A 26,517-nucleotide genomic window follows, 5' to 3' on the forward strand; every position below is an offset into this window, starting at 1 on the left:
CTATTGTTTCTTGTATGTTTTCATTGGAGGCTTCCATTATGGGATTAGGCAACCTTGGTGAAGATTTCTGTTGACTTTCATTTGTGTATGTGTGTTTTGGGCTCTACCCATCTTGGGGTAAAAGTCCTATTTTATTGAGGAAGCAACTATTTGTACTTGTAAAATCTTCAATGTGTGTTCTGTTTTAGTTTTGAATTAGATTGGGGTGGGATGGGGTTATAACCATATATGTGCAGGTTATGGAGGTTGGAAGTATGCCACAGCTCTGGGCTCATGGCTCATACTAGAGTTGGTTTGGAGGTCTGGAATTCTTCAGGCCATGATCAAATCCATGCCTTCCCTGTGGGGCTCAAGAGCAACAGCACTTGCCCCTATTCTCCCACTGTACTTCAGCTGTGCAGGTTGTGGAGGTGCACTGATAAGCCCCTGGCAAATGATTGTCAGAGAGACCTGTGCTTCCTGTCTGGGGCAGGAGTGAGCTGGGTTGAAGGGAAGGTAGGATGGAGCTGGGCTCCAGGGACCAGGCCTGACTGAAGGTACCTGGAAGCTGCTAGTGTTGGGGCATTGGTCTCCGTAGGTGATTGAGGCAGGAACACAGGATGTGAAGGTGACCAGAGGCGTGGTAATCTGCAGAGGCAGCTGGGGTCACTTGTGCCTACCTGCCTCCAGGGAACATTTCATCCAGCAAGCAGGCTTCATCTGGCCTAAAATTTATTCTTTTGCTTGTTCTTATACTTTATATAAACACTTCACATAGATGAAATCATGAAAAATATTCCCTGTGGGTCTGATTTAAAATATATATATAATTTCTTCAGCCATCTCTCCAGCTCCATATGCACACTTTTTTTTTTTATTTTGGTTTCTCGAGGTAGGGTCCAGGCTGACCTGGAATTAACTCTGTCATCTCAGGGTGGCCTTGAACATATGCACACTTTTAAAAAATATTTTTATTTGTTTGTTTTATTTATTTATTTGGAAGCTACAGACAGACAGAGGGAGAGAATGGGCGCGCCAGGGCTTCCAGCCGTTGCAAACGAACTGCAGACGCGTGCGCCCCCTTGTGCATCTAGCTAATGTGGGTCCTAGGGAATCAAGCCTTGAACCAGGGTCCTTCAGCTTCACAGGCACACGCTTAACACCTAAGCCATTTCTCCAGCCCCATATGCACACTTTTTGAGTCTGCTTTTCATGGGTACTGGGGAGTTGAACCTAGGCTGGGGAGCTTGGAAGCAAGTACCTTTGGCTAGAGAGATGGCTGAGTGGTTAAGGTGCTTGCCTGCAAAGCCTAAGAACACTTGTTTGAATCTCCAGGTCCCACACATAGCCAGAAGCAAAAGTGACAGAAGTGTGTAATGTTGCACATACACACAAGGGGCACACGTATCTGGAGTTCGTTTGTAGCGGCATGCCCATTCTTTCTCTGTCTTTGCCTCTTTTCCCCCCCTCTCTCAAAATAAATAATAAATAAATAAACAAAGGCATATGCCACCATACCCTGTCTGAAAGGAAGTGCCTTTAACCCCAGCCCAAAGTTTCACTGTAGCTCAGGCTGACCTGGAATTCACTATGTAGTTTCAGTGTGGCCTTGAACTCTTGGTGAGCCTACTACCTTTGCCTTCTGAGTGCTGGGATTAAAGGCGTGCGCCACCATACCCGGCTGATTTTTGTTGTTGTTGTTTTGTTTTGTTTTGTTTTGTTTTTTTGAGGTAGGGTCTTACTGTAGCTCATGCTAACCTGGAACTCACTGTAGTCCCAGGCTGGCCTTGAACTCACAGTGATCCTCCCCCACACCCAGTCTGATTTTTAGTTATTTGAGAGAATGTTCCCACTGCAAATGAACTCCAGACTCATTTACCACCTTGAACATCTGGCTTACGTGGGTACTAAAGAATCATCCCTGGGTCCTTAGGCTTCATAGGCAAGTGCTTTAACTGCTGAGCCATCTCTGCAGCCCTCAAAGTCTGATTTTTTTTTTTTTTTAATTAGGGTGAATTGACATGCCAGGGCCTCTAGCCACTGCAGTTGAACTCCAGGCGCATGTGTCACCTCATGCATCTGGCTACTTGGGTTCTGGGGAGTTGAACCTGAGTCCTTAGGCTTCATAGGCAAGTGCCTTAACTGCTAAGCTACCTCCAGCCCAAAGTCTGATTAAAAAAAAAAACATTTTATTTTTATGTATTGACAGAAAAAGAGAGGGAGAGAGAGAGAATGGGTGCACCAGGGCCTCCAGCCACTGCAAACAAACTCCAGATGTGTGTGCCCCCTTGTGCATCTGGCTAATGTAGGTCCTGGGGAATTGAACCTGGGTCTTTTGGCTTTGCAGGCAAGCACCTTAACTACTAAGCCATCTCTCCAGCCCTGATTTTTAATTTTTTTAATTTATTTATTTGAGAGAGACAGACACACAGAGAAAGACAGATAGAGGGAGAGAGAGAGAGAATGGGCGCGCCAGGGCTTCCAGCCTCTGCAAACGAACTCCAGACGCGTGCGCCTCCTTGTGCATCTCAGCCCTGATTTTTAAAAAAATTTTATTTATTTATTTGAGAGAGAGAAAAATATTGCTGTAATGCCTGGGCCTCTATCCACTGCAAATGGATACTGGAGAGTCAAACCTGGATCCTTAGCCTTCATAGGCAAGTGCCTTAATGGCTAAGCCATCTCTCCAGCCCCCACTTTCTCCTTTTTATATGGTCCAGGACCCCCAGCATAACCTATAGTTAGGGTGGATCTTCCCACCTCTGTTAAATTAATCTAGAAACTCCCTCACTAACAAGCCAAGAGGTTTGTTTTCATGGTCACTGTAGATCCCATCAACTTGACAAGATAAATCACACACATAGGTTCTGGGGATCAGACAAAGGAAGGTTCTCATGCTTTCAAGGCAAGCACTTTTCTGACTCATTTTTCTAGCCTCTGGATTTTTATTTTTTTTTTTTTTCATTTTTTGAGGTAGGGTCTTCTTGCTCTAGCCCAGGGTGACCTGAATTCACTATGTGGTCTCATGCTGTCCTCAAATTTACAGTGATCCTCTTACCTCTGCATCTAGAGTGCTGCGAGAGTAACTTTTTTAAAGAAAATTTTGTGGAGAGAAATTAATGAAACCTGGAATGTCACTTATAAATTTTTCAATAATAATTTTGTGTTTTTCTTTTTAGAATATCCTGGAAAAAGAGGCATGACTATCTGCAATGAAATTTCCTGACAAGTTGATACCAGAGAAGGAAAAGAAAAGAAGGAAAGCTAGTGGGCATAATTTTGAACAACCAGGATTTTTATATTTATTGCTTGCAACTCCAGCCTTCTGCTGTCCATTCTTAAGTTAGCAATATTCTCTGAACCCTGACAAGTCAAAAAAAGTATACTTTCCTTTTTTTTTGAGATCGAATCTACAATGTCTAGGAAACAAAGCCAGAGAGGTAAGATTACATTTTACATAAATTGTAAAATGAACAATTGTAGTGGCCTGGGGTTGTAGCTCAGTGGTACAACACTTGCCTAACATGCATGAGTTACTGGTTGTGATCCCTACTGAGGTTTGATCTTGAGCACTGCAATAATAATTGAAAGCCAAAACATAGTCATAGTGCAGTGATCCCTACTTACATCTCTATACTTTTTTTTTTCTTTCACTTACTAATTTGAGAGAGAGAGAGAGAGAGACAGAAAGAGGCAGGGAGAGAGAGAGAGAGAAAATGGGAACACCAGGACCTCCAGCCACTGCAAATGAACTCCAAATGCAAGCACCACCTTGTGCATCTGGCTTACATGGGTACTGGAGAATTGAACCTCAAACCGAGGTGCTCAGGCTTCACAGGCAGGCACTTAACCCGCTAAGCTGTCTCTCTAACCCATATCTCTATGATTTTTAAGTAACCCTTAATGTAGTAAATGATTTTGCAAGCATTTGTGACTATAGGTTACAACTTATTATTATTATTGGCATGGGAATTAATTTCAATAGAAATTGCTTTTCCACTTTAACAAATTTATCAAATTGTAATAAATTTGCGGGAAAGCCAGGTGCAACCTGACATCAGGTACCTGTGTTTAGAGGTAGGTGGTAGGAGTTGGCTTCCTCAGAAATGTTTTATCCCTAGAAAAAGGAAATGGAGTAAGAGTAAATACTTCCAGTTTTTGTTTCTTTCTTTAGCTTTCTTTTGGGATTGCTACTCTGGTTTCTTGTCTAAAGTCAAATATAAGGTACAGAGAGGAAGTACCAAGAGAGGTTACAATAAGAGGAAGGAAAACAAAGGCTGTATAAAACCTCTTCAGCTTCCCTAAAATAAATCCAGAAATTTGCAACACTTGAACTATTGTACATAACTGGACTTTTCATTAAAATAATGACCATAGGGCTGGGAGTGGTGTTGCATGCCTTTAATCCAAGCACTCAGAAAGCAGATGTAGGAGGATCGCTGTGAGTTCAAGGCCACCCTGAGACTACATAGTGAATTCCAGGTCAGCCTGGGCTAGAGCAAGACCCTACCTCAAAAAACCAAAGTAATGCCGGGCGTGGTGTTGCATGCCTTTAATCTAGCACTCGGGAGGCAGAGGTGGTAGGATTGTTGTGAGTTTGAGGCCACCCTGAGACTCTATAGTTAATTCTAGGTCAGCCTGGACCAGAGTGAGGTCCTACCTCGAAAAACCAAAATAATAATAATAATAATAACCATAGGTATCCTTTCTTTCTTTCTTTTTTCTCAAGTGTGAGGACTACAGTTACCCCAGCACCCACATAAAGGCTGAGTGAGTGTGGCAACCCACGTATAATCCCAGCACTCAGAACGCAGAGACAGATGATCCTTGGAGCAGGCCAGCTAGTAAAAAAATTCACAAGCTGTGGCTTCTGAGAGACCAGAGTAATCCAGGAAGGCACTTGATGTTAACTCTTAGCCTTCACAGATATCTGCCCACAGGTGTGCCCACACATATACATACCCCTGTATACCACACATACATATACACACAAAATGCAGGTCAAGGGGCTGGAGAGATGGCTCAGCGATTAAGACACTTGCCTTCAAACCCTAATGACCTGGGTTCAACTCCCCAATATCCATGCAAAGCCAGATGCACAAGTTGGCTCATGCATTTGAAGTTTGTTTGCAGTGGCTGGAGCCTTGGTGTGCCCATTCTCTGTGTCTGTATCTCTTGCCTCTAACTATATCTTTCTGCTTGCAAATAATTAAATAAAAATGTTTTTAAAAAAAAAAGAAAGAAAAAGCTGATCAATGCCTAGAGAGATGGCTTAGCAGTTAAGGTGCTTGTCTGCAAAGCCTAAGAACCCAGGTTCAATTCCCCAGTACTTATGTAAGCCAGATGCACAAGGTGTGGCATGCATCTGGAGTACATTTGCAGTGGCTAGAGGTCTGGGTGTGCAAAAAGCAGGTCATGGAAGGCATGGTGGAGCATTCCTTTATTCCTAGCACTTGGGAGGCAGAGGTAAGAGGATCACTGTGAGTTTGAGGCCAGCCTGGGACTACAGTGTCATCGGCTAAAGTGAAACCCTACCTTGAAAATGTCAAGTGAAAAGAGGAGGGCCAATCTGAGCCAGTGAGTAGACAAGATGCCAATTTATTGTTTACTTATTTACTTACTTTTGGTGATTTCATGATGTAGAATGTAAATTTGGGGTCTAGTCTGTACCTCAATAATAGAACTCTTGTCTGCTTGTACAAGTCCTAAGCAGGATCTCCTTTTTATCTCAGCGATTTTCCCTCTCTACCTTGGTTGAGTTTTACCTTTGAGTAGCATTGGAAGAGGGAAGAGAATCACCTTAGGGATATATTTATGCCTTTGGTCTTTCCCCAATGGCTGACTGGACTGGCTATATCCTTTGACCAAAAGTCACCATAACTGTTAGTCCTCTCCATATCAGGTAAAAGAGCCCCTTCTGTCTGGGGCTCCCAGTAACTGTTCCCTTCTTACACCCACTAAGACCTGGGGGTAGCAATGGACATTGCGTTTATTATCCAAAAGATACTGTACTCGCACCTTCTAAACTAGTCTCTGTATTTTAATTATTCATATTTTCTCAGCCTGAATTTGTTTTCTGATAGGATCCTGACTGAATCAACTCTCTCTTTCTCCCTTCTTCCCTCCTTTCTTCTCTTCTTTTTTTTTTTTTTTTTTTTTTTTTTTTGAGGTAGGGTCTCACTCTGGCTCAGGCTGACCTGGAATTCACTATGTAGTCTCAGGATGGCCTTGAACTCTTGGCGATCCTCCTACCTCTGCCTCCCGAGTGCTGGGATTAAAGGCGTGCGCCACCACGCCCGGCTTCTTCTCTTCTTTTAGCTAGCCTTTGAGACATATAATAGCCCAGGTTAAATAGTTAGGCTATTCAGATGCACAAGGGGGTGCACGCGGTTGGAGTTCATTTGCAGTGGCTGGAGGCCCTGGTGTGCCCATTCCCCTCCCCCCCCCCCGCCTCTTTCTCTCTCTGTCACTCTTAAATAAATAAAAGAAAAAAATAGGTATTAAAGCTAGCTGTGACACTCATAAGCCCATCCTCAATAACACACCTTCAACAAGGTTCCAATTCCCAAATTGCCATCAGCTGGCAATCAAGCATTCAGAACCCATAATCACTCTTGCTATAATTGCTTTGAACTCATTATGTAGCCCAGTTTGGTCTTGAACTGTAATTCTCTTGCCTCAGATTACAGGCATGTTCCATCATGTCCTGCTTCTTTATATATTTTAATTATGCTAATTGATGTGCTAGGTAAACTCTTTTTTTCTCTATTTTTATTAACATTTTCCATGATTATAAAAAAATGTCCCGTGGTAATACCCTTCCTCCCCCCACTTTCCTCTTTGAAACTCCATTCTCCATCACATCCCCTCCCCAGGTAAACTCTTTTTTTTTTTTTTTTGTTTTGGTTTTTCGAGGTGGGGTCTCACTCTGGCTCAGGCTGACCTGGAATTCACTATGTAGTCTCAGGGTGGCCTCAAACTCACGACGATCCTCCTACCTCTGCCTCCCGAGTGCTGGGATTAAAGGTGTGCGCCACCACGCCCGGCGCCAGGTAAACTCTTAACAATACTTACAGTACTTAGTTTTAGGTGCAGAGCTACCTTTTGTTTTCCTGGTATGTTTTGTTATTTGTTATGTTGTTAAAGGGGAAAAAGAAGTTAGGAGGCTGTCATATTCTCTTTTTCCTTGCAAATAAGTAAAAGTATTTTTTTTTTTGAAAGAATACACCAAACACATTTGCATTTATTTTTTTAAGCAAATGACAAAGACCCAGTTTACCAGCTTTTTTAAACCTAAGCTTAACATTACATATTTAAGCAATTGTCAGAACGTACGAAAAAATATGGAACGCTTCATGAATTTGCGTGTCATCCTTGCACAGGGGCCATGCTAATCTCTGTATCGTTCCAATTTTAGTATATGTGCTGCCGAAGCGAGCACAGTAAAAGTATTTTTTAATATGTTGTTTTTATATGTTTGTTTATTTACTAGAGAGAGAGAATGGACACACCAGGGCCTCTTGCCACTGCAAATGAACTCTGGACCCATGTGCCACCATATACATCTGGCTTGTGTGGGTTTGGGGGAGTTGAACCTGGGTCCTTAGGATTCGCAGGCAAGCATCTTAACTCCAGCCCAATAAAAGATTTTTTTTTTTTAATTTGAGAAAGAATGGGTGTGCTAAAGCTTTCAGCCTCTGCAAATGAACTCCAGATGTGTGCACCTCCTTGTGCACATGTGCAACATTTTGTGCTTGCATCACTGTGCATTTGGCTTACATGGGACCTGGAGATTCAAACATAAGTTCTTAGGCTTTGCAGGCAAGCACCTTGAACCACTAAGCTATCTCTCAAGTCCCAATAAAAGTATTTTTTGTAGCCGGGCATGGTGGCGCACGCCTTTAATCCCAGCACTCGGGAGGCAGAGGTAGGAGGATCTCTGTGAATTCAAGGCCACCCTGAGACTCCATAGTGAATTCTAGGTCAGCCTGGGCTAAAGTGAGACCCTATCTCGAAAAACCAAAAAAAAAAAAAAAAGTATTTTTTGTAAATGCTGTTTTGGGAGCGAGGCATGGTTGTGCACGCTTTTAATCCCAGCACTCAGGAGGCAGAGGTAAGAGGATTGCTGTGACTTCAAGGCCACCCTTAGACTGTATAGTGAATTCTAGGTCAGCCTGAGCTTGAGTGAGACCCTACCTCGGAAAACAAAGCAAAGCAAAAAAATGTTTGGGGGGCTGGAGAGATGGCTTAGCAGTAAGGTGCTTGCCTGCAAAGCCAGACGACCCAGGTTCAACTCCCCAGAACACACCTGAGTCAGATGGACAAGGTGACACATGCATCTAGAATTCATTTTTAACAGCTGGAGGCCCTACCATGCCTATTTCTCTCTCTTCCTGTTTCTTCCTCAAATAAATAAATCAAAATTTTAAATTATATTTTAAAAATACTGTTTTGGGTTGGAGAGAAGGATTAATGGTTAAGACACTTGCCTGCAAAGCCTAAGGACCCAGGTTCAGCCCTCCACATAAGCACAAGGTTGTGTATGTGTCTGGAGTTTGTTTGCAGTGGCTAGAGGTCCTGGCATGCCCATTTTCCCTCTCTACCTGCCTCTCTATCTTTATCTCTCTCAAAATAAATAAGTAAAGCAGAGAGATATAGGGAGAAGAGAGAATGGTTGCACCAAGACCTCCAGTCACTTCAGATAAACTCCAGATACATGCAACACTTTGTGCATATGGCTTTACGTGGGTACTGGAGAATTGAACCCAGGTTGTTAGGCCTTGCAGGCAAATGCCTTAACTGCTGAGCCATCTCTTTAATCCTGGTTTGATTCTTTTCTTTTTTTCTTTCTTTTTTTGGGGGGGGGTTGGTTTTTCGGGGTAGGGTCTCACTCTAGCTCAGGCTGACCCTAAAATTCACACTGTAGTCTCAGGGTGGCCTCGAACTCATGGCGGTCCTCCTACCTCTGCCTCCTGAGTGCTGGGATTAAAGGTGTGCGCCACCATGCCCGACTGATTCTTTTCTTTTTTAATTCTTCTTTTTTTGTTGTTGTTTTGGAGGTAGAGTCTTACTCCTCACTCTAGTCCAGGCTGACCTGGGATTCACCATGTAGTCTCAGGGTGGCCTCAAACTCATGGTGATCCTCCTACCTTTACCTCCCTAGTGCTGGGTTTAAAGGTGTGCGTCACCACACCCAGCTTATTCATTTTTTTTATTAACAACTTCCATGATTGTAAACAATATCCCATGGTAATGCCCTCCCTCCTCCCACTTTCCCCTTTGAGACTCTACTCCTTATCATATCCCCTCCCCCTCTCAATCAGTCTCTCTTTTATTTTGATGTCATGATCTTTTCTTCCTCTCATGATGGTGTTGTGTAGGCAGTGTCAGGCACTGTGAGGTCATAGATATCCAGGCCATTTTGTGTCTGGGGGGGCACGTTGTAAGGAGTCCTACCCTTCTTTGGCTCTTACATTCTTTACAACACTCCTTCTGCAATAGACCCTGAGCCTTGGAAGGTGTGATAAGAGATATTGCAGTACTGAGCACTCCTGTCACTTCTTTCCAGCATCATGATGCCTTCTGAGTCATCCCAAGGTCACTGCCATCTGAAAAGAGACGGTTCTCTACCAAAAGTGAAAGTAGCATTAATATAAGGGTATGAACCTTAATAGAAATGCTTACTGGGCACTTTGATGAGCATAGTATATACATTTATCCAGACAGAATGGATGTGCTAGGGTCTCTAGCCACCATGAAAGCACTCCAGGCACATGCACCACCTTGTACATCTGGCTTACATGGATACTGGGGAATCAAACTTGGGTCCTTAGACTTTGTAAGTAAGTGTCTTAACTACTAAACCATCCCTCTAGCCCCGCTAGCTAATTCTTTAATAAGTAAGTTATTGCTATCTTTGTATCACCTCACTGCTCATTGATGACTCTGGTGAGAGGAAATATGTTAGCACATTCAAGTTACAGTATTTGGGTGGTCTATAATGATCCTAGAAGGCTTTACATAGCGCTTCAGCTAGAGGATCTTCAGCTTTTTTTTTTTTTTTTTTTTTGTGGTAGTATCCCACTCTAGTCCAGGCTTACCTGGAATTTACTGTGTAGTCTCGGGGTGGCCTTGAGCTCATGGTGATACCTCTGCCTCCCGAGTGCTGGAATTAAAGGCATGTGCCACCATGCCAAGGTTTTTTTTTTTTTTTAGCATATAATTTTATTTATTTTTTACTTATTCATTTGCAAGCAGATATATATACACGTGTGTGTGTGTGTGTGTGTGTTTTGTATTTTGAGGTAGGGTCTCATTCTGGCCCAAGCTGACATGGAATTCACTATTTAGTCTCTGGGTATCCCTGAACTCATGGTGATCCTCCTTCTTCTGCCTCCCAAGTGCTGGAATTAAAGGCATGCACCACCATGCCCAGCATTTTTTTAGTATTTTTAGACAAGTGTGCCACTTTGTGTCTGGCTGTACATGGCTACTGAAGAATCAAATCCAGCCTGGCTGGCTTTGCAAGCAAGTGCCTTTAACCATTGAGCCATTTATCTCAGTGTGATTATAAGTGCAATCATTTCTACTGTTGTAGTTACCTTCTTGTTGCAGGTACAGAGCACCTGACCAAAAGCAGCTTGTGGGAGGAGAGGGTTTATTTTGGCTTACAGACTTGAGGGGAAGCTTCATGATGGCAGGGAAAAATGATGGCATGAGCAGAAGCTGTATATCACCTCTGCCACAGCAGGTAGACAACAGCAGCAGGAGAGTGTGCCAAACATTGGCAAGGAAAAGCTGGCTATAACACAAATAAGCTCATTCCCAACCACACACCTCCAGCAAGGTTCCACTATTCCCAAATTGCCATCAGCTGGACATCAAGCATTCAGAACATATAATCAGATCACCATATTCCACACCTGGCCCCCCATAAAATGATAACTGTACATGATGTAAAATGCAATGCATTCAGTTCAACTTTTAAAGTTCCCATAGTTTTTATCAATCTGTTAGGTATTAACTGCTCAAATATCCTCATATTCCAGGGTCTATTAACTGAGCCATAATACCAAAAAACCCATAATAGCATAGAATAAACATTCACATTTTAAAAGATGGCATTGGGTATAGCAAAGAAAGATTGAAGCAATACAAGATCTGAAACAGACATATTCATGTCTTGAAATGACACAAACTTTATTCATGTTCTTTTTCACATTCTAGTACAAAAATCTTATTATTCTAACATAAATCTTTGGTCTTCTATAACAAGAGTATTTAGGAAGAAGATACAAGCTGGGTTTGGTGGCCCCAAAACAAAACAGATAGATAAATAAATAATAAAGCTTTAAAAGAAGCTTTACTTAAAACATATTTGTGGGCTGGGTGTAGTGGCACACACCTTTTTTTGTGTTGTGGTTTTCTTTTTCCGAGGTAGGGGCCTCACTCTAGCTCAAAAGAAAAAAAAAAGTAAAGCAACAACAACAACAACAAAACATATTTGTGGGTTGAAGAGATGGTTTAGCGTTTAAGGTGCTTGCCTACAAAGCCAACAGACCAAAGTTAGATTCCCCAGGTCCCACGTAAGCCAGATGCACAAGGTGGTGCATGCGTCTGGAGTTTGTTTGCAGTGGCTAGAGGCCCTGGTGTGCCCATTCTCTCTATCTGCCTCTTTTTCTCAAATAAATAAAATAAAATAAATAAAAAAATTTAAAAACATATTTGTAATAGTAGCAAAAGAATTTAGAAAGTATACTGTCTTATTTCTGTTTTGCATATTATTTTCTCAGAATTTCCCTTATTATTTCTTGTTGAAATTTTAGCTCCCAAGCTACTCCAAAATATGGCTCAAGGATTTTTAATGTTGATGTCTCTTAGGAGTAACAATCTCAGGCCAGCAGCCCAACTGTTGAATCACAGCCTACAATTTTGTATAAGATTAAGTCCCCATAATAAAAACAAAAAAAGATTGATTCCTCAGATAGATGATAAGGATGTACATCAAAATTTGAAAAGACCTCTTCCTAAGATTGCATTTCATTGGCTTAAAACAGAGATGTTGTATTATTCATCTCCACATTGCTGAGGCAAAATACCTGACAAAAATTAGTTCATGGGAAAAAGTGTTTATTTCAGTTTAATAATTCCAGGTTATACTCCCATCATGGCAGGAAAGTAGAGCTGGCCATACTCAACCCATACCTAGGAAGCAGAATGATGAATGCTGATGCTGGGTCAGCTCCTTTTTTTTTAAAGTCCAGGACCCTAGCCCATGGAATGAGTGTTGCTGCCCTTGGTTAAGGTGGTTCTTCCCACCTCAGTTAACCTAAGATAATCCCTCATTAGTGATTCTTCTTGGTCCTTTCAAATTGACCATGTACACTAGCACTGGCAGTCCTTGAGTGTTAAAGCTAAAGTTAGGCTTGGGATGTTCTCAGTGATAGAGTTCTTGCTTGCTATGTTTGAAAGTTTGGCCCCAGCAACACATGCATGCTGAGGTAACTTACTGATCACGTAGTCACAGGTAAAAAACTGAATATAAATTTGCAGATAGTCTTTCCTATATAAGTGTAGAGGAACTAGAATTTTTCGTTTATTTGTTTTTTTGAGGTAGGGTTTCAGTCGAGGTCAGGCTACCTGAAACTCTCATGGTGGCCTCAAACTCTTGGTGATCCTACCTCTGCCTCCCAAGTGCTGGGATTAAAAGCATGTGCCATCACGTCCACCTTAGATTTTTTTTGATTATTTTTATTTATTTATTTTTTAAATTTTTACTAGCATTTTCCATGATTATAAAAAAAATCCCATGTTAATTCCTTCCCTCCCCCCCCACAGTTTCCCCTTTGAAATTCCATTCTCCATATTACCTCCCCATCACAATCATTGTACTTACATATATACAATATCAACCTATTAAGTACCCACCTCCCTTCCTTTCTCTTCCCTTTTTGATTATTTTTATTTTGTTTGTTTGTTTATTTATTTTGGTTTTTCAGTCTCCCACTAGCTCAGGCTGACCTGGAATCACTATGTAGCCTAAGGGTAGCCTCCTGGCTCTGCCTCCTGAGTGCTGGGATTAAAGGCAGCCACCATACCCAGCTTTATTTTTATTTATTTATTTGAGAGAGAGAAAGAAGCAGAGACAGAGACAGAGAGAGAGAATGGGTGCACCAGGGCCTCCAGTCACTGCAAAAACTCCAGATGCATGTATTCCCTTGTGCATCTTGCTTACACGGGACCTAGGGAATTGAACTGGGGTCCTTAGGCTTCAGAGGCAAACTCCATAACAGCTAGACCATTTCCCCAGCCCCTTAGAATTTTTTTTTGTAATCATTGTAGCAAGCTTTCTTGTAATGTGAATTTAGTAGAGATTTGTTTTGTTACTTTGCTTCTTGGGTGATTTTCATTTGCTTAATAGAAACTCAGATATAGTGCTGGTAGTGTAAACTTGGATACATTGCTTCATCACACACCATATCCGGGTCACAAATTAATTATTCATGGAGTCCTTAGTTTTATGAATATGTGTTTGAAGCTGGGTGTGGTGGCACATGTATTTAATTCCAGCACTCACTTGGGAGGCAGAGGTATGAGGATTGCTGTGAGTTCAAGGCCACCCTGAGATTGCACAGTGAATTCCAGGTCAGCCTGAGCTAGAGTGAGAGACCCTACCTTAAAAAAAAAAAAAAAAAAAAAAAAGGGCTGGAGAGATGGCTTAGCGGTTAAGCGCTTGCCTGTGAAGCCTAAGGATCCTGGTTCGAGGCTCAGTTCCCCAGGTCCCACGTTAGCCAGATGCACAAGGGGGCACATGCATCTGGAGTTCGTTTGCAGAGGCTGGAAGCCCTGGTGCGCCCATTCTCTCTCTCCCTCTATCTGTCTTTCTCTCTGTGTCTGTCGCTCTCAAATAAATAAATGAATTAATTAAAAACAAACAAATATATATATATATATATATATATACACACACACACATACATACATACATACATACATACATACATAGTTAAGGTGCTTACTTGTGAAGCATAAGGACCCATGTTCGACTTCCCAGATCCCAAGTAAGCCAGACGCACAAGGTGATGATGCATGCACAAGGTCACACATGCGATATATACGTCCTTGAGAGAGAGATTGAATGGGTGTACTAGGGTCTCTAGCCACTGCAAACAGTCTCCAGACACATGTGTCACCTTGTGCATCTGGCTTTATGTGGGTATTGAGGAATTGAACCTGGGTCTTTAGGCTTCATAGTAGGTAAGCACCTTAATTGTTAAACCATCTCTCAAGCCCCTTTTTGTATTTTTTCTATTTTTTGAGACAGGGTATCACTCTCATTCAGGCTGACTTGGAACTCACTCTGTAGACCAGGTTGGCCTCAGGCTGATCCCTCAACCTCACAAGTACTGGGATTAAAGGCATGTGCCATTACGCTTGGCTGTTTGTAACATTTTAATTTCTCTCTCTCTCTCTCTCTCTCTCTCTTTTTTTTTTTTTTGAGAGAGAAACAGAGAGGGAGAGAGAATTGGCACAACAGGGCCTCCAACCACTGCCATCAAACTCCAGACACATGGGCCACCTTGTGCATGCATCACCTTTTGCGTCTGGCTTACTTGGGATCTGGGAAGTCAAACATGGGTCCTTATGCTTCACAGGCAAGTACCTTAACTGCTAAGCCATACCTTCAACCCTATTTGCAACATGTTTTTAAAAATTATTAATGTTTGGGCTGGAGAGATGGCTTAGCAGTTAAGGCACTTGCCTGTCAATGCAAAGGACCCAGGTTCAATTCCCCAGGACCCACAGAAGCCAGATGCACAGGGAGTGCATGCATCTGGAGTTCATTTGCACTGGCTAGAGACTCTAGCACACCCATTCTTTGTCTGTTTCTTTCACTCATTCAATTAAATAAAAAATAAAAATAAATTTTTTTTTTTTGCTTATAAACTGGAAGATTTAATATTGTCAAAATGTCCACAGTACTGAAAATAACCTACATTTTCCATGCAATTGCTATGAGACTTCCAATGCCATTTCTCATAGAAATAAAAAGAAACCATCCTGAAATTCATATCAAACCAGAAAGTCAATATAGCCAAATCAATATTGAACCAAAAGAACAAAACAAGTCATCACACAATATATTGTCCTCAAAATATACGACACAGCTATAGAGACCCCAACAGCACACTGCTGGCATGAAAGCAGACATATAGATCACGGGACAGAGATCTGAAATACACTCACACATTATAGTTAATTAATTTTCAGTAAAGGTGTCAAGAACATTCATGAGGTAAAGGAGAGTATCTTCAGTCAATAACAGGATAGCCTTATAGACACTTTAGACTCTTGAGTCATATACAGAAATTAACCCAAAATAGATTAGGAATTTCAGCATAAAAACTGAAAGTGAAACTACTAGAAGAAAAGCAGATGAGAAAAATCTTCATGACCCTGCTTTGGGCAATGGCTTCTTTGAAGAAATAGGCAAATGAGATTGCATCAAACCAAAGAGTAGGGCTGGAGAGATGGCTTAGCAATGGAGGCATTTGTCTATAAAGCCTAAAATCCTGAGTTTGATTCCCCAGGATCCATGTAGAGCCAGATGCATGAAGTTGCCCATGCATCTGGAGTTTGTTTGCAGCAGCTGGAGGCCCTGGTGCGCCCATTCTCTCTCTCTCTCTTTCTCTCTCATAAATAAATTGAAATAAAATATTTAAAAACCTAAACAGCAATGCACAGCCAAGGAAACAATGGAATTAAAAGACAACCTATGGGATGAGAGAAAATATTTGCATTCATATACAAGACTTTTAAGTGATTTGAATAATTTAATAGTAAGAAATCAACTAACTCATTTTACAAAATGGGCAAAGGATTGGGTTGGGGAGATGGCTCAGTGGGTAAGAGCACTTGCTGGGCAAGCGCGAGGACCTGCGTTTGAGCCCCAGAACCCATGTTAAAAGCTGCGCATGTCTGCTCCTGCCTGTAACCCAGTGCTGAGGGGAAGCAGAGACAAGAGGATTGCTGGGGTTCCTTGGCCAACCAGTCTAAATGAAAAGTGGGGAGCTCCAGGTTCAGTAAGCCTCTGTTTGAGAATAGGTAGAATAATGATTGAGGAAGATGTCTTCCTTTGGTCTCTGCACATGTGACTATGGGGCATATGCATCTGTACACATACATGCATATACTATGTATACATATGCAATTACACACACACACACACACACACACACACACACACACACACACACTCTTTCTCTCTCTCTTCACAAAGAAAAATGGGTAAGAAACCTGAGCAGATAATCCTTTTTTTAAAAGTTTACACTTAAATCTTAAAAAATGTATTTAATTAAATTTTTTTTTTTAAATGTCATTTGCTTTGCTTTAAAAAATGTTTTTTTGTTGTTTTGTTTTTTGAGGTAGGGTCTTGGTCTAGCTCAGGCTGACCTGAAATTCACTATGTAGTCTCAGGGTGACCTCGAACTCATGGCAGTCCTCCTACCTCTGCTTCCCAAGAGCTGGGATTTAAGGTGTGTGCACCACCATGTCTGGCTATGAGAGAGAATGGCATACCAGGGCTTCCAACCACTGCAAATGAACTCCAGATGCATGTGCCACCATGTGCATCTAGCTTATATGGGTCCTGGGGAATCGAACCTGGGTTCTTGGCTTTGCAGGCAAGTGCTTTAACCACTAAGCATCCCTCCAGCCTGTTTTTTTTTTTTTTTTTTTTTTGATTTTTCGAGGTAGGATCTCACTGTAGCCCAGGCTGACCTGGAATTCACTATGGAGTCTCAGGGTGGCCTCGAACTCATGGCGATCCTCCTACCTCTGCCTCCCGAGTGCTGGGATTAAAGGCGTGCGCCACCACGCCCGGCTTTTTTTTTTTTTTTTTAATTATTAACGTTTGCTTTGCTTTTTAAAAATGTTTTTATTTATTTACTTGAGACAGAGAGGGAAATAGAATGCAACTTTTTAAAGGAGTTTATAAGTTAAAATAGAATAATTAGGAAAGATATCAAATTATAGGACACTCATATAGTTAATACATTTAGTGTTTTTCTCAAGATGATATACTTTTTTATTGTTTTTTCATGATAGGGTCTCCCTCTAGCTCAGGCTGACCTGGAATTCACTTTGTAGTCTCAGGGTGGCCTCAAACTCATGGTGATCCTCCTACATCTGCTTCCTGAGTGCTGAGATTAAAGGCATGCACCACCACGCCTGGCAAGATGGTATACTTGTAAAAAATCAAATTCTGGGCTGGAAAGATGGCTTAGCAGGTAAGATGTTTGCCTATGAAGCCAAAGGACCCAAGTTCGATTCCCCAGGACATGTAAGACAGATGCACAAGGTGGCACATGTGTCTGGAGTTTGTTTGCAGTGGCTGAAGACCCTGGCATATGCGCACGTGTGCTCTCTCTGTCTCTCACACACAAAATTTAAAAAAAAAAAAAAAATCAAGTTCCATTTTATGAACTATACCTTAATATAGTTACAAGTTACTTATCTATATCAAACAATTTACCAATAATAGCTAAGTTTTTGTTGATTGATTGATGAAGCAAAAAAATAGTCTTAACCTTTCTATTTTAGGGATAGGATATATAGTTTTATATCATGTTAAATATATTTATACTTTTTATCATTTCAGATTCATCAGGATTCATTTTTGATTTACAATCCAACACTGTACTGGCCCAGGGAGGAACTTTTGAGAACATGAAAGAGAAGGTAAGACCAATCACCATGGATAGTAGTAAGATAAAATGAAATACACAGTTATTATAAAGTCTATTTATTTGAGAGAGAGAAATGGGTGTGCCATACACTACTTTGTGTGGCTGGTACTAGGGAATCAAACCTGACTGGCAGGTTTATCAAGCAAACATCTTTAAGTGCTGATCCATCTCTCCAACCCAAAACATATATATATATATGTATGTATATATTTGTGTGTGTGTGTGTGTGTATTTTGTTGTTGTTTTGAGGTAGGGTCTCGCTCTAGCCCAGGCTGATCTCAAATTCACTATGTAGTCTCAGGGTGGACTTGAATTCATAGTGATCCTCCTACCTCTGCCTCTTGAGTGCTGGGACTAAAGGCATATGCCACCACATCTGACTCTAAAATCTATATTTTTAAATTTTATTTATTTATTTATTTATTTGAGTGAGTGAGAGATGGAAAGAGGCAGACACAGAGAGAGAGAATGGGCATGCCAGGGCCTCCAGCCATTGCAAACAAACTCCAGATGCATATACCACCTTGTGCATCTGTCTTACATGGGTCCTGGGGAATTGAACCAATGTCCTTTGGCTTTACAGGCAAACGCCTTAACCACTAAGCCATCTCTCGAGCCTTAAAATATATTTTTAAAATTTGTATCTTAGGAACAAATCTTAACAAAATTGACATAATTACTTTAGAGATCATTTTGGCATTATCTATTGAACTTGTAGGTACCCTACTGTTCTTGATTCTATTGATTGCACAGAAGACCTGCCTTATTTTTGTTGCTTACAACATTTTAATATATGTGCTAAGCATTAAGGATTCAGTGGTAAACCGATGTAACAAAGTGGGCTGGGATTGTAGCTCAGTGCTAGGTTAGCATGTATGAGACCCCGAGTTCTATCCTCTGTCACTATAAATCTAACAAACAAAACTGTTTAGTACAGCATTATTCTCAGTATCCAAACACTGGAAACGATGTAAGTACCCATCTATGGGAATATGAATGAATTAGATAAGCCATGCAATGGAATAATGGAATACCATGTAGCAGTACATGTAGCTGGACATAGTGCTTCATGCCTTTAATCCCAGTGCTCTGGAGGCTGAGGTATGGCTGTGAGTTCAAGGCCACCCCCTGAGCTACAGACAAGTTGTAGGTCAGCTTGGTCCTGCCTCAAAAAACAAAACACAACAGGGCTGGAGAGATGGCTTAGTGGTCAAGGCACTTGCCTACAAAGCCTAAGGACCCAGGTTTGATTTCCCCAGTACCCACATAAGCCAGATGCAGAAAGTGGCACATGTATCTGGAGTTGTTTTCTAGTAGCTAGAGGCCATGGTGCATCCATTCTCTCTCTCTCAAATAAATAAATAAATAATAAATAAAGTATTTTTTAAATAATAATAAAACAAAAAGGGGAAGAGAGTGATGGCTAGGGAGATTTCTCAGTGGTTAAAAGCACTTGCTTGCAAAGCCTGCCACTTCAGGTTCAATTTCCCAGTCACTCAGTTAAAGCTGGATGTAAAGTGGTGCATGCATCTGTGATCCCAGCAGGAGTATGATAGTGGAAAATAGAGCCAGGAGAAGTTTGCAGGTCAGCTAGTTCTGACATTCCTTTGCAGCATGGCAGTTTGCAGTGGCAAGAAACCCTGTCTTAAAGAAGGTTTATAAGCATGGAAATTGTTAATAAAAAAAAAAAAAAGAAGAAGGTAGAGCACAGATGTCTTCAAGCCCTCTGACCTCCACACATGAGCCATGTCATACCCATACACACATGCCTGCCTGCATGCACACATACAAATAAAATTTTAAATATATATATATGTATGTATGTATGTATGTATGTATGTATGTATGTAAGTAAGTATGTATGTATGTATGTATGTATGTATGTATGTATATATATGAATAAGAACTGTGCTTATCAACGTTGGGAAAATACTATGTGAAAAAAGCAAATGAAAGCTGGGCTTGGTGGCGCACATCTTTATTCCCAGCCCTTGGGAGGCAGAGGTAGGAGGATCACTGTGACTTCAAGGCCACCCTGAGGCTATGAGACTATGGAGTGAATTCCAGGTCAGCCTGAGCTAGAGTGAGACCCTACCTCGAAACCCCCCCCCCAAAAAAAAAGCAAATGGGGGACTGGAGAGGGCTCAGTGGATAAAGGTGCTGACTTGCAAAGCCTGCCTGCCTGGCTTCAGTCCCCCAGTATTGTATAGCAAGTTCTTCCAAATTGAAATATTCTTTCCCAAAGCAAAGAGGGAGAGCATCCAGAGGTCAACAAAAGGACAAATAACTGCTTGGGGAGGAGATGCTCCCACCTGCCCTACCGAGCTACCTGTAGGTTGTACAATGTGCTGGGAGAGATGCAGCTTCTGTGAGTTGTCACCTGACGAGTGAACTTGTTGCTGATGCAGCTGCCTTTGAGTCACCCATGTTCCTATAAGCAACCCCATACACTGCTCCTCCACCACCCTGCCCTATTCTTACCAACTAATCTTTTATTTATTTATTTATTAACAGGTTATACCCTTTTATTTCCTCTTCCCTGTATATGTTTCCCTGGTGCTCTCCTCTGTGTGTTTATGGGATTTACTGTGGGGTCATGAAAGTCTCAGTCAGTCCCAATGCAATGGGACGGGGACCATGCCCCTGGGTATTCCCACCTTTTACAGTCTTTGTGCCTCCTCTTCTGCAATGATCCTTGAGCCATGGTAGGCCTGTTGGCAGTCTTATTTAGTGTTGAGTTCTTTGTAGCCTCTGGATTTCGGCTTTGATGAGTTGTGCTTGATCACTGTGTCTGCCACCATCACCCTGAAGCTGGCTGTCACGTTAGCAGTAAGAGCAGTGTTCATGGTGCAGCTTCCACTGCAAGTTCTCTTGGGCTGTGGCAGATATGGAAGAGGTGGAAAGTCTGATGTTGGGTTGTTGGTTATCTTCTTGTCTTATAGATGGATCTTGACTCTCTGTTTTTTCTGCCATGCAATGTGGCCCTGCTCCCCAGTCTTTCTTACAAAAAAAAAAAAAAAAAAAAATCTAGTACAAGCCTTCTGTTTCTAGTAATCTGCTATTGTAACTTTTTGAGACAAGCCCAATAGACTGGCTTTTTTTTTTTTTTTTTTTAATGAGAGAGAGAATTTGCACCCAGGGCCTCTAGCCACTGTAATCAACTCCAGATGCATGTGCTACCTAGTGCACATGTATGACCTTTCACACTTGCATCATCTTGCGTCTGATTTATGGGACCTGGAGACTTAAACATGGGTCCTTAGGCTTCACAGGCAAGTGCCCTATTCACTAAGCCATCTCTCCAGCCCTATTTTAACTTTTTGAAGTTAAATTTTTATATGCTGTTATCACTTTTCTATTTATTATTCCCAGCAAGGTAATTATGTGTTCTCACTGACAGTAAAGAATGATAACAGTGGTAAAAATGAAATGTCATCTGTTACTCTAAGTGATACACTTCAGCTGCTCAGTGATCTACTCATGTTAGAATTAAATGACTCTCATCTTTTCCAGATAAATGCAGTGCGTGCAATAGTTCCTAATAAGAGCAACAATGAAATCATCCTGGTTTTGCAGCACTTTGATAATTGTGTGGACAAAACAGTACAAGCATTTATGGAAGGTAATCCTTATTCAAATGTTTTATGAGTTTGTATTTGTTTAAGAGAAAAATTTCAGACTTTTAGAACACTCAGCAATCTTGTGGTTCACAGAAGATAATAGTAGACTCCATATATACACATATATACTCTGATATTTCATTAAAGCAAGATACTTCTTTCATTTATAAACTATAGGAAAATTGAAAATAAGAAATAAAATAAAACTACACTAAGAAAAAAATCCATTATTTTTAAAAACTGTCCTCTACTGGTATTAAAAACAAACAAACAAACAAACAAATAAATAAACTATACCTAATGCCACATGCCTATAATCATAGCATTTGGGAAGCAGAGGCAAGAACATTATGAATTTGAGAGGTCAGCCTGTGCTATATAATGAATTTTAGGCCAACCTCTTAGAACGTACAATCAGTCCTCCCCAAATAAACCAAAAGGGAGAAAAAAAGTCATGTTTCTCCCCAAAAATCTATGTGGCTAATGGCCAAAGGGACTTAATTGGAATATAGTCAAGTAATTGAAGACATTCTTCATAATAAAGAAATGACTCAGTGGCCCAGAAACAGATGGCAAATTCAGGGACTCAGCATTTTTTTCCAGCCTTGTATATACTATCATTTAGTGAGAATCTAGCAAGTGACTCAAATATATGGGCTCAGTTTCCTTGTTTTCTTAGAAAAAAAGGACAGAGCCTTGTGTGGTGGCACATGTCTTTAATCCCAGCATCAGGAGGCAGAGGTAGAAGGATCACTGAATTCAAGGCCAGCCTGGGTCTACCAAGGGAGTTCCAGGTCAGCCTGGACTAGGGTGAGACCTGCCTCAAAACAAACAAAAAAAAAAAAAAAACAGGCCAAGAAAGAATAACAGACTCACTCCAGCTTTTAGATTTGTAGAGTTGAGGAGTACTTTGTAAATTTCTTTCCACATAACTTTTTTGAAAAAAAAACTTAAAGCTGTTCCATCATGATGATCATCATGAATGGTGATGTCCAATTATATCTTCCATTTCCATTTTCTTGAATTTGGAAGTATAAGATAAATAGGTCCAAATGCTACAAGTATTTTCTTTGCCTTCATTTGTTTTCTTTATAATATTAGTGCTTGAGTCTAGTGGAGCGTGCAGCTCTCTCTCAAATATCATAGTCAGGGTGGTGTAGAACCTGAAAGGATGGCGTGGTACACTTGGTTAATCAGTCATCCCTTTGTATTCAGACCAAGATGGGTAAATAAAAGAATCTGTAAATGCCAGGCTACATTAACCTTTTGAAGAAAAGAAAAGAAAGGAGAGGAGAGGAGAAGAGAAGAGAAGTTGGGAGAGGAGAGGAAAGAGAAAGGAAAGGAAAGAGAAAAGAAAAGAAAAGAAGGGAAATTACATGGAGAAGGGAATTGTAGTAGGCAGGTATTCCAAAAGGGAAGCAAGATATCATTGCCTCATTACATTACTCTAGCAATTGTAAAATGCAGGGACACTAATTCCTGCTTCATATATATGTGATAGGAGAGGAAATCTGTAATTGATTTCTTTTACAGGTAGTGCCAGTGAAGTACTCAAAGAATGGATAGTAACAGGCAAGAAAAAGGTAAAAATTAAATTAAATTTGAAAATAAAATATTGATATTTATGTTTTTTTTTCATTTTTGGCTTTATGAAATATTTGATAATATTTGATTGAAAAGGTTTACATATATCTTCAGTTGACAGCTAAAGGTCATTTTTGACAACTAATGAGTTAAAGCCTAAAGTCTTTGTGTGTGTGTGTGTTAGGGTCTCACTGTAGCCCAGGCTGACCTGGAGTTCACTTTGTAGTCTCAGGCTGGCCCTTGAACTCATGGCAGTCCTTGTACCTCTCAAGTGCTGGGATTAAAGATGTGTGCTACCACACCTGGCTAAAGTCATCTTTTTGTACCTTAGTTTGTTCATCTCTATGCTAGGAAAATAAGGGTGTGATGGAACACACCTGTAATCCTAGTACTCAGATGGGATGAAGCAAGAGTATCTGTCACTAGACCAGCATGGGCTACATACTATGACCCTGTCTCAAATGAACAAATTAACAACAAAAGGAGAGAGAGAGAGAGAGAGAGAGAGAGAGAGAGAGAAAGAAAGAAAAAGAAAGAGAGAGTGAGTGTGTGTGTATAGTGATGCCTAATATATTTATTCTTAATCTCTTTTCTTGTCCATTTAAAATCAAAATGCTTCCCCCAAGGGATACTAGCTAGTTTCAGAATTATTCCCACAGCTACATACCCTAAATATAGCCCCTTTAAGAAATGTTGACTTAAGCCAGGCATGGTTGTGCATGCCTTTAATCTCAGTTACTCAGGTGGCAGAGGTAGGAAGATCAACATGAGTTCGAGGCTACCCGGAGACTACATAGTAAATTCCAGGTCAGTCTAGGTTAGAGTGAAGCTCTACATCAAAAAAAAAGAAAGGAAGGAAGGATCTCTCTGAAATATGTTAGGGGTGTTTTTCCTACATTAGGTCAGTGTAGGAGTTCCTTTTTTCCTTCTCAGGCATTCTTAGTACTATCATATGACAAGATGTGTCCACTTTTCCTTCATAAATTCATAAATAACATGGTCTTTGGATGAGGCTTCTTCTCTAACTTTCCTAGGACTGCTTTCTTCCACAAGCATTGTAAAAAATTATCTGTTTACCAAAGCCTCAGTTAGTATGCCAGCCTGGGACAGAGCTGGGGTTCTCTGAGTAATAGGGCCTTGTAGGTATGAGATGCTCTCCATTGAGATTTTGCTAGTTGGAATTTCCCAAATCATACTTCTTTCTTGGATAGCACCTGTAGGCCTTCATGTTGTGCCCTGACCAACAAAACCTCAGGTTATGAGTTTTGGCTTTGGGGAGATAATTCTTCCTGCTTGATGTAGGGCAAAGGAGCTGATTGGTAGGTTTCTGCTGCCAGGGTAGTCCAAGAGAGACCCCACTGAGGGCTTAGCTGTTTCTTTTTGTTGTTGTTGTTGTTTTGTTTTGTTTGTTTTTTCAAGGTAGGGTCTTGCTGTAGCCCAGGCTGACCTGGAATTCACTATGTAGTCTCAGGGTGGCCTTGAACTCATGATGATTCTCCTACCTCTGCCTCCCAAGTGCTAGTATTAAAGGCATGTGCCACCATGCCTGGCTCTTAGCTGCTTCTTGAGAGTAAGAAGCCTAATTATGTAAAGTTAAGTAAGTACCAGGAGTTCCCTGTGAGAAGAAGCCTCCCATTCTAAAAGATGGTTTTTCTAAAGCCACTTTGGCTTTTTAATTTAATTTAATTTATTTTATTTTTTTTGGGGGGGGGATAAGATCTCACTATAGCCCAGGCTGACCTGGAATCCACTGTGTATTTTCAGAGTGACCTCAAACTCATGATGATCCTCCTGTCTCTGCCTCCTGAGTGCTGAGACTAAAGGTGTGTGCCACCATGCCCAGCTGCCACTGTGGTTTTAGCTGATTGAATGAGAGGAGGAAGTAGCCTCATTGATTGAGTATATAGAAGCCAAACCCCTTCAGGGAGATTAGATATTACTTGATGTGGAGCAGGTTGGAGAACTGGAAGGACACTATATCTGAAATGTATTTATTTGTTTGTTTATTTGTTTGTTTGTTTGTTTGCAAGCAGAGAAGGATGGACAGACAGATCTACACAAAGAAAAAGAGAGGGGGTGGAGAGAATGGGTGCACCAAGGCCTCTAGCAAACAAATTCAAGATGCCATGCACCACTTTATATATCTGGTTTTACATGGTACTGGGGAATTGAACCATGGTTGTCTGGATTTGCAAGCAAGCACCTTAACCCTTGAACTATCTCTCCAGCCCTTCAATATGCCTTTTTTCCCCAAAAAATTATTTATTTATTTTGAGAGAGAAAAAAAAGCAGACAGAGAGAAAATGAGTGCACCAAAGCCTCTAGTCATGGAAACGAACTGCAGATGCATGTGCCACCTTGTGCATCTGGGTTACTAGGAAATTAAACCTGCTTCTCTCCAGCCCCTGAAATACCTCTTTTTTTTTTTTTAAGTTGAAACTTTGTGTGGATACATCATGTATTGATACCATAATTTCCCTCCTCCCTGCCCCCCCCAAGGGCCCTTCTCAGTAGGATTGCTGGTCTTCACCATGGAGTTGTGGGTAATGAGTTGTGAGAGCAGTAGTCAGTCATTGTGGAGGGGGTGGGCCATGCCTCTGGGTGGGTATTCCATCCCACCCTGTGAATCTTACAATCTTTCTGCCCACTCTTCTACAAAATTCCCTGAACCTTAGCAGGTGTGCTTTAAGTCTACTTTAGTGTTGAGTTCTCAGCAGCTTCTGGATTTCTGCTTTGATGCATTTTGTTTATCCTCCGGGTCTATCTCCATCAGCCTGGCACAGGTTGATAGGCTCATCATGAAAGCGACACTCTTGCTCATCTCGCCAATTCCTCTGTGTTTTCACCTAGGCCCTAGTTGCAGTACAAGGGGCATTTCATCTACTGACAGGCAGTCAGCTATCTTTTCTTGTATTGTTCATGGATTTTGGTTGTCCTTGGTTCTTCTCACTTTCTGAGAAAGAAAAACAGATTCTCCAAAGGAGAGTGAGATCAGGATAGGTTAAAGGGGATAAGCACTGCTAATTTAGAAACATTTTGATAGGTGTAATCTCACTTTTGGCCAAAGACTAGTGGGAGCTTCTCATTGGAGACCATAATCTTGGTCTCTGTAGGATTCTGACTGAGGTCCCATTTCTAGCTATGGGTTCTTTTCCACTGACTGGATCTCTTAGCCAATCAGAAAGCCATTGGTTACCTACATAGTCTGTGTGCCACTGTTATACAGGTGTGTATATCTTCTTAGGCTAATTGCTTGCATATAGCAGGAACCCCTGTTTTCTCACAGCATTGTTAGCCATTTTCACCCAGTAGTTCATATACTGTTTTCCAGCACTGTACAGGCTAACCATATGGGAGCTGGGTTTATTCCAGGTTCAGCCAGGTCTCTTGATGTTCTGTGTTGGCAGCATGTGGTGTCTTCAGCAATAGGGTCTTACTTTTCACCTCAGGTAGGTAATCAGGTGCTTTGATAGAAGTTTTGGGGACCTCATAGGTCTCTCCAATCAACAACTCCGTATGGGTTGTAACCAATTTCTGATACTGAGAAATACAAGCCAGGGCCAAATATTTTAGGGTTAGGCTTCATC

At 41.2% G+C, this 26,517-nt stretch overlaps 1 protein-coding gene and 1 non-coding gene across 5 annotated transcripts in view; one reads left to right on the forward strand and one right to left on the reverse strand.

Moving 5' to 3' along the window:
• Positions 1 to 26,517, forward strand: part of Spats2 (spermatogenesis associated serine rich 2) — a 124,370-nt gene that overhangs the window by 49,975 nt on the left and 47,878 nt on the right. For 3 of the 4 annotated variants that reach the window (XM_045153241.1, XM_045153243.1, XM_045153244.1), the window contains exons 2-5: positions 3,159 to 3,419; positions 17,639 to 17,718; positions 21,240 to 21,348; positions 22,880 to 22,929. In XM_045153241.1, the coding sequence (XP_045009176.1) occupies positions 3,395 to 3,419; positions 17,639 to 17,718; positions 21,240 to 21,348; positions 22,880 to 22,929 (264 nt within the window). In that variant the 5' untranslated portion in view covers positions 3,159 to 3,394. The remainder of the gene's footprint in view (positions 1 to 3,158; positions 3,420 to 17,638; positions 17,719 to 21,239; positions 21,349 to 22,879; positions 22,930 to 26,517) is intronic. The other variant, XM_045153245.1, reaches the window with a different exon arrangement.
• LOC123461820 lies at positions 7,317 to 7,420 on the reverse strand. The gene has a single exon (XR_006637885.1). It is a non-coding gene; the product is annotated as a U6 spliceosomal RNA (small nuclear RNA).

Source organism: Jaculus jaculus, chromosome 6 (assembly GCF_020740685.1).
Source record: "Jaculus jaculus isolate mJacJac1 chromosome 6, mJacJac1.mat.Y.cur, whole genome shotgun sequence".
NCBI lineage: Eukaryota > Metazoa > Chordata > Mammalia > Rodentia > Dipodidae > Jaculus > Jaculus jaculus.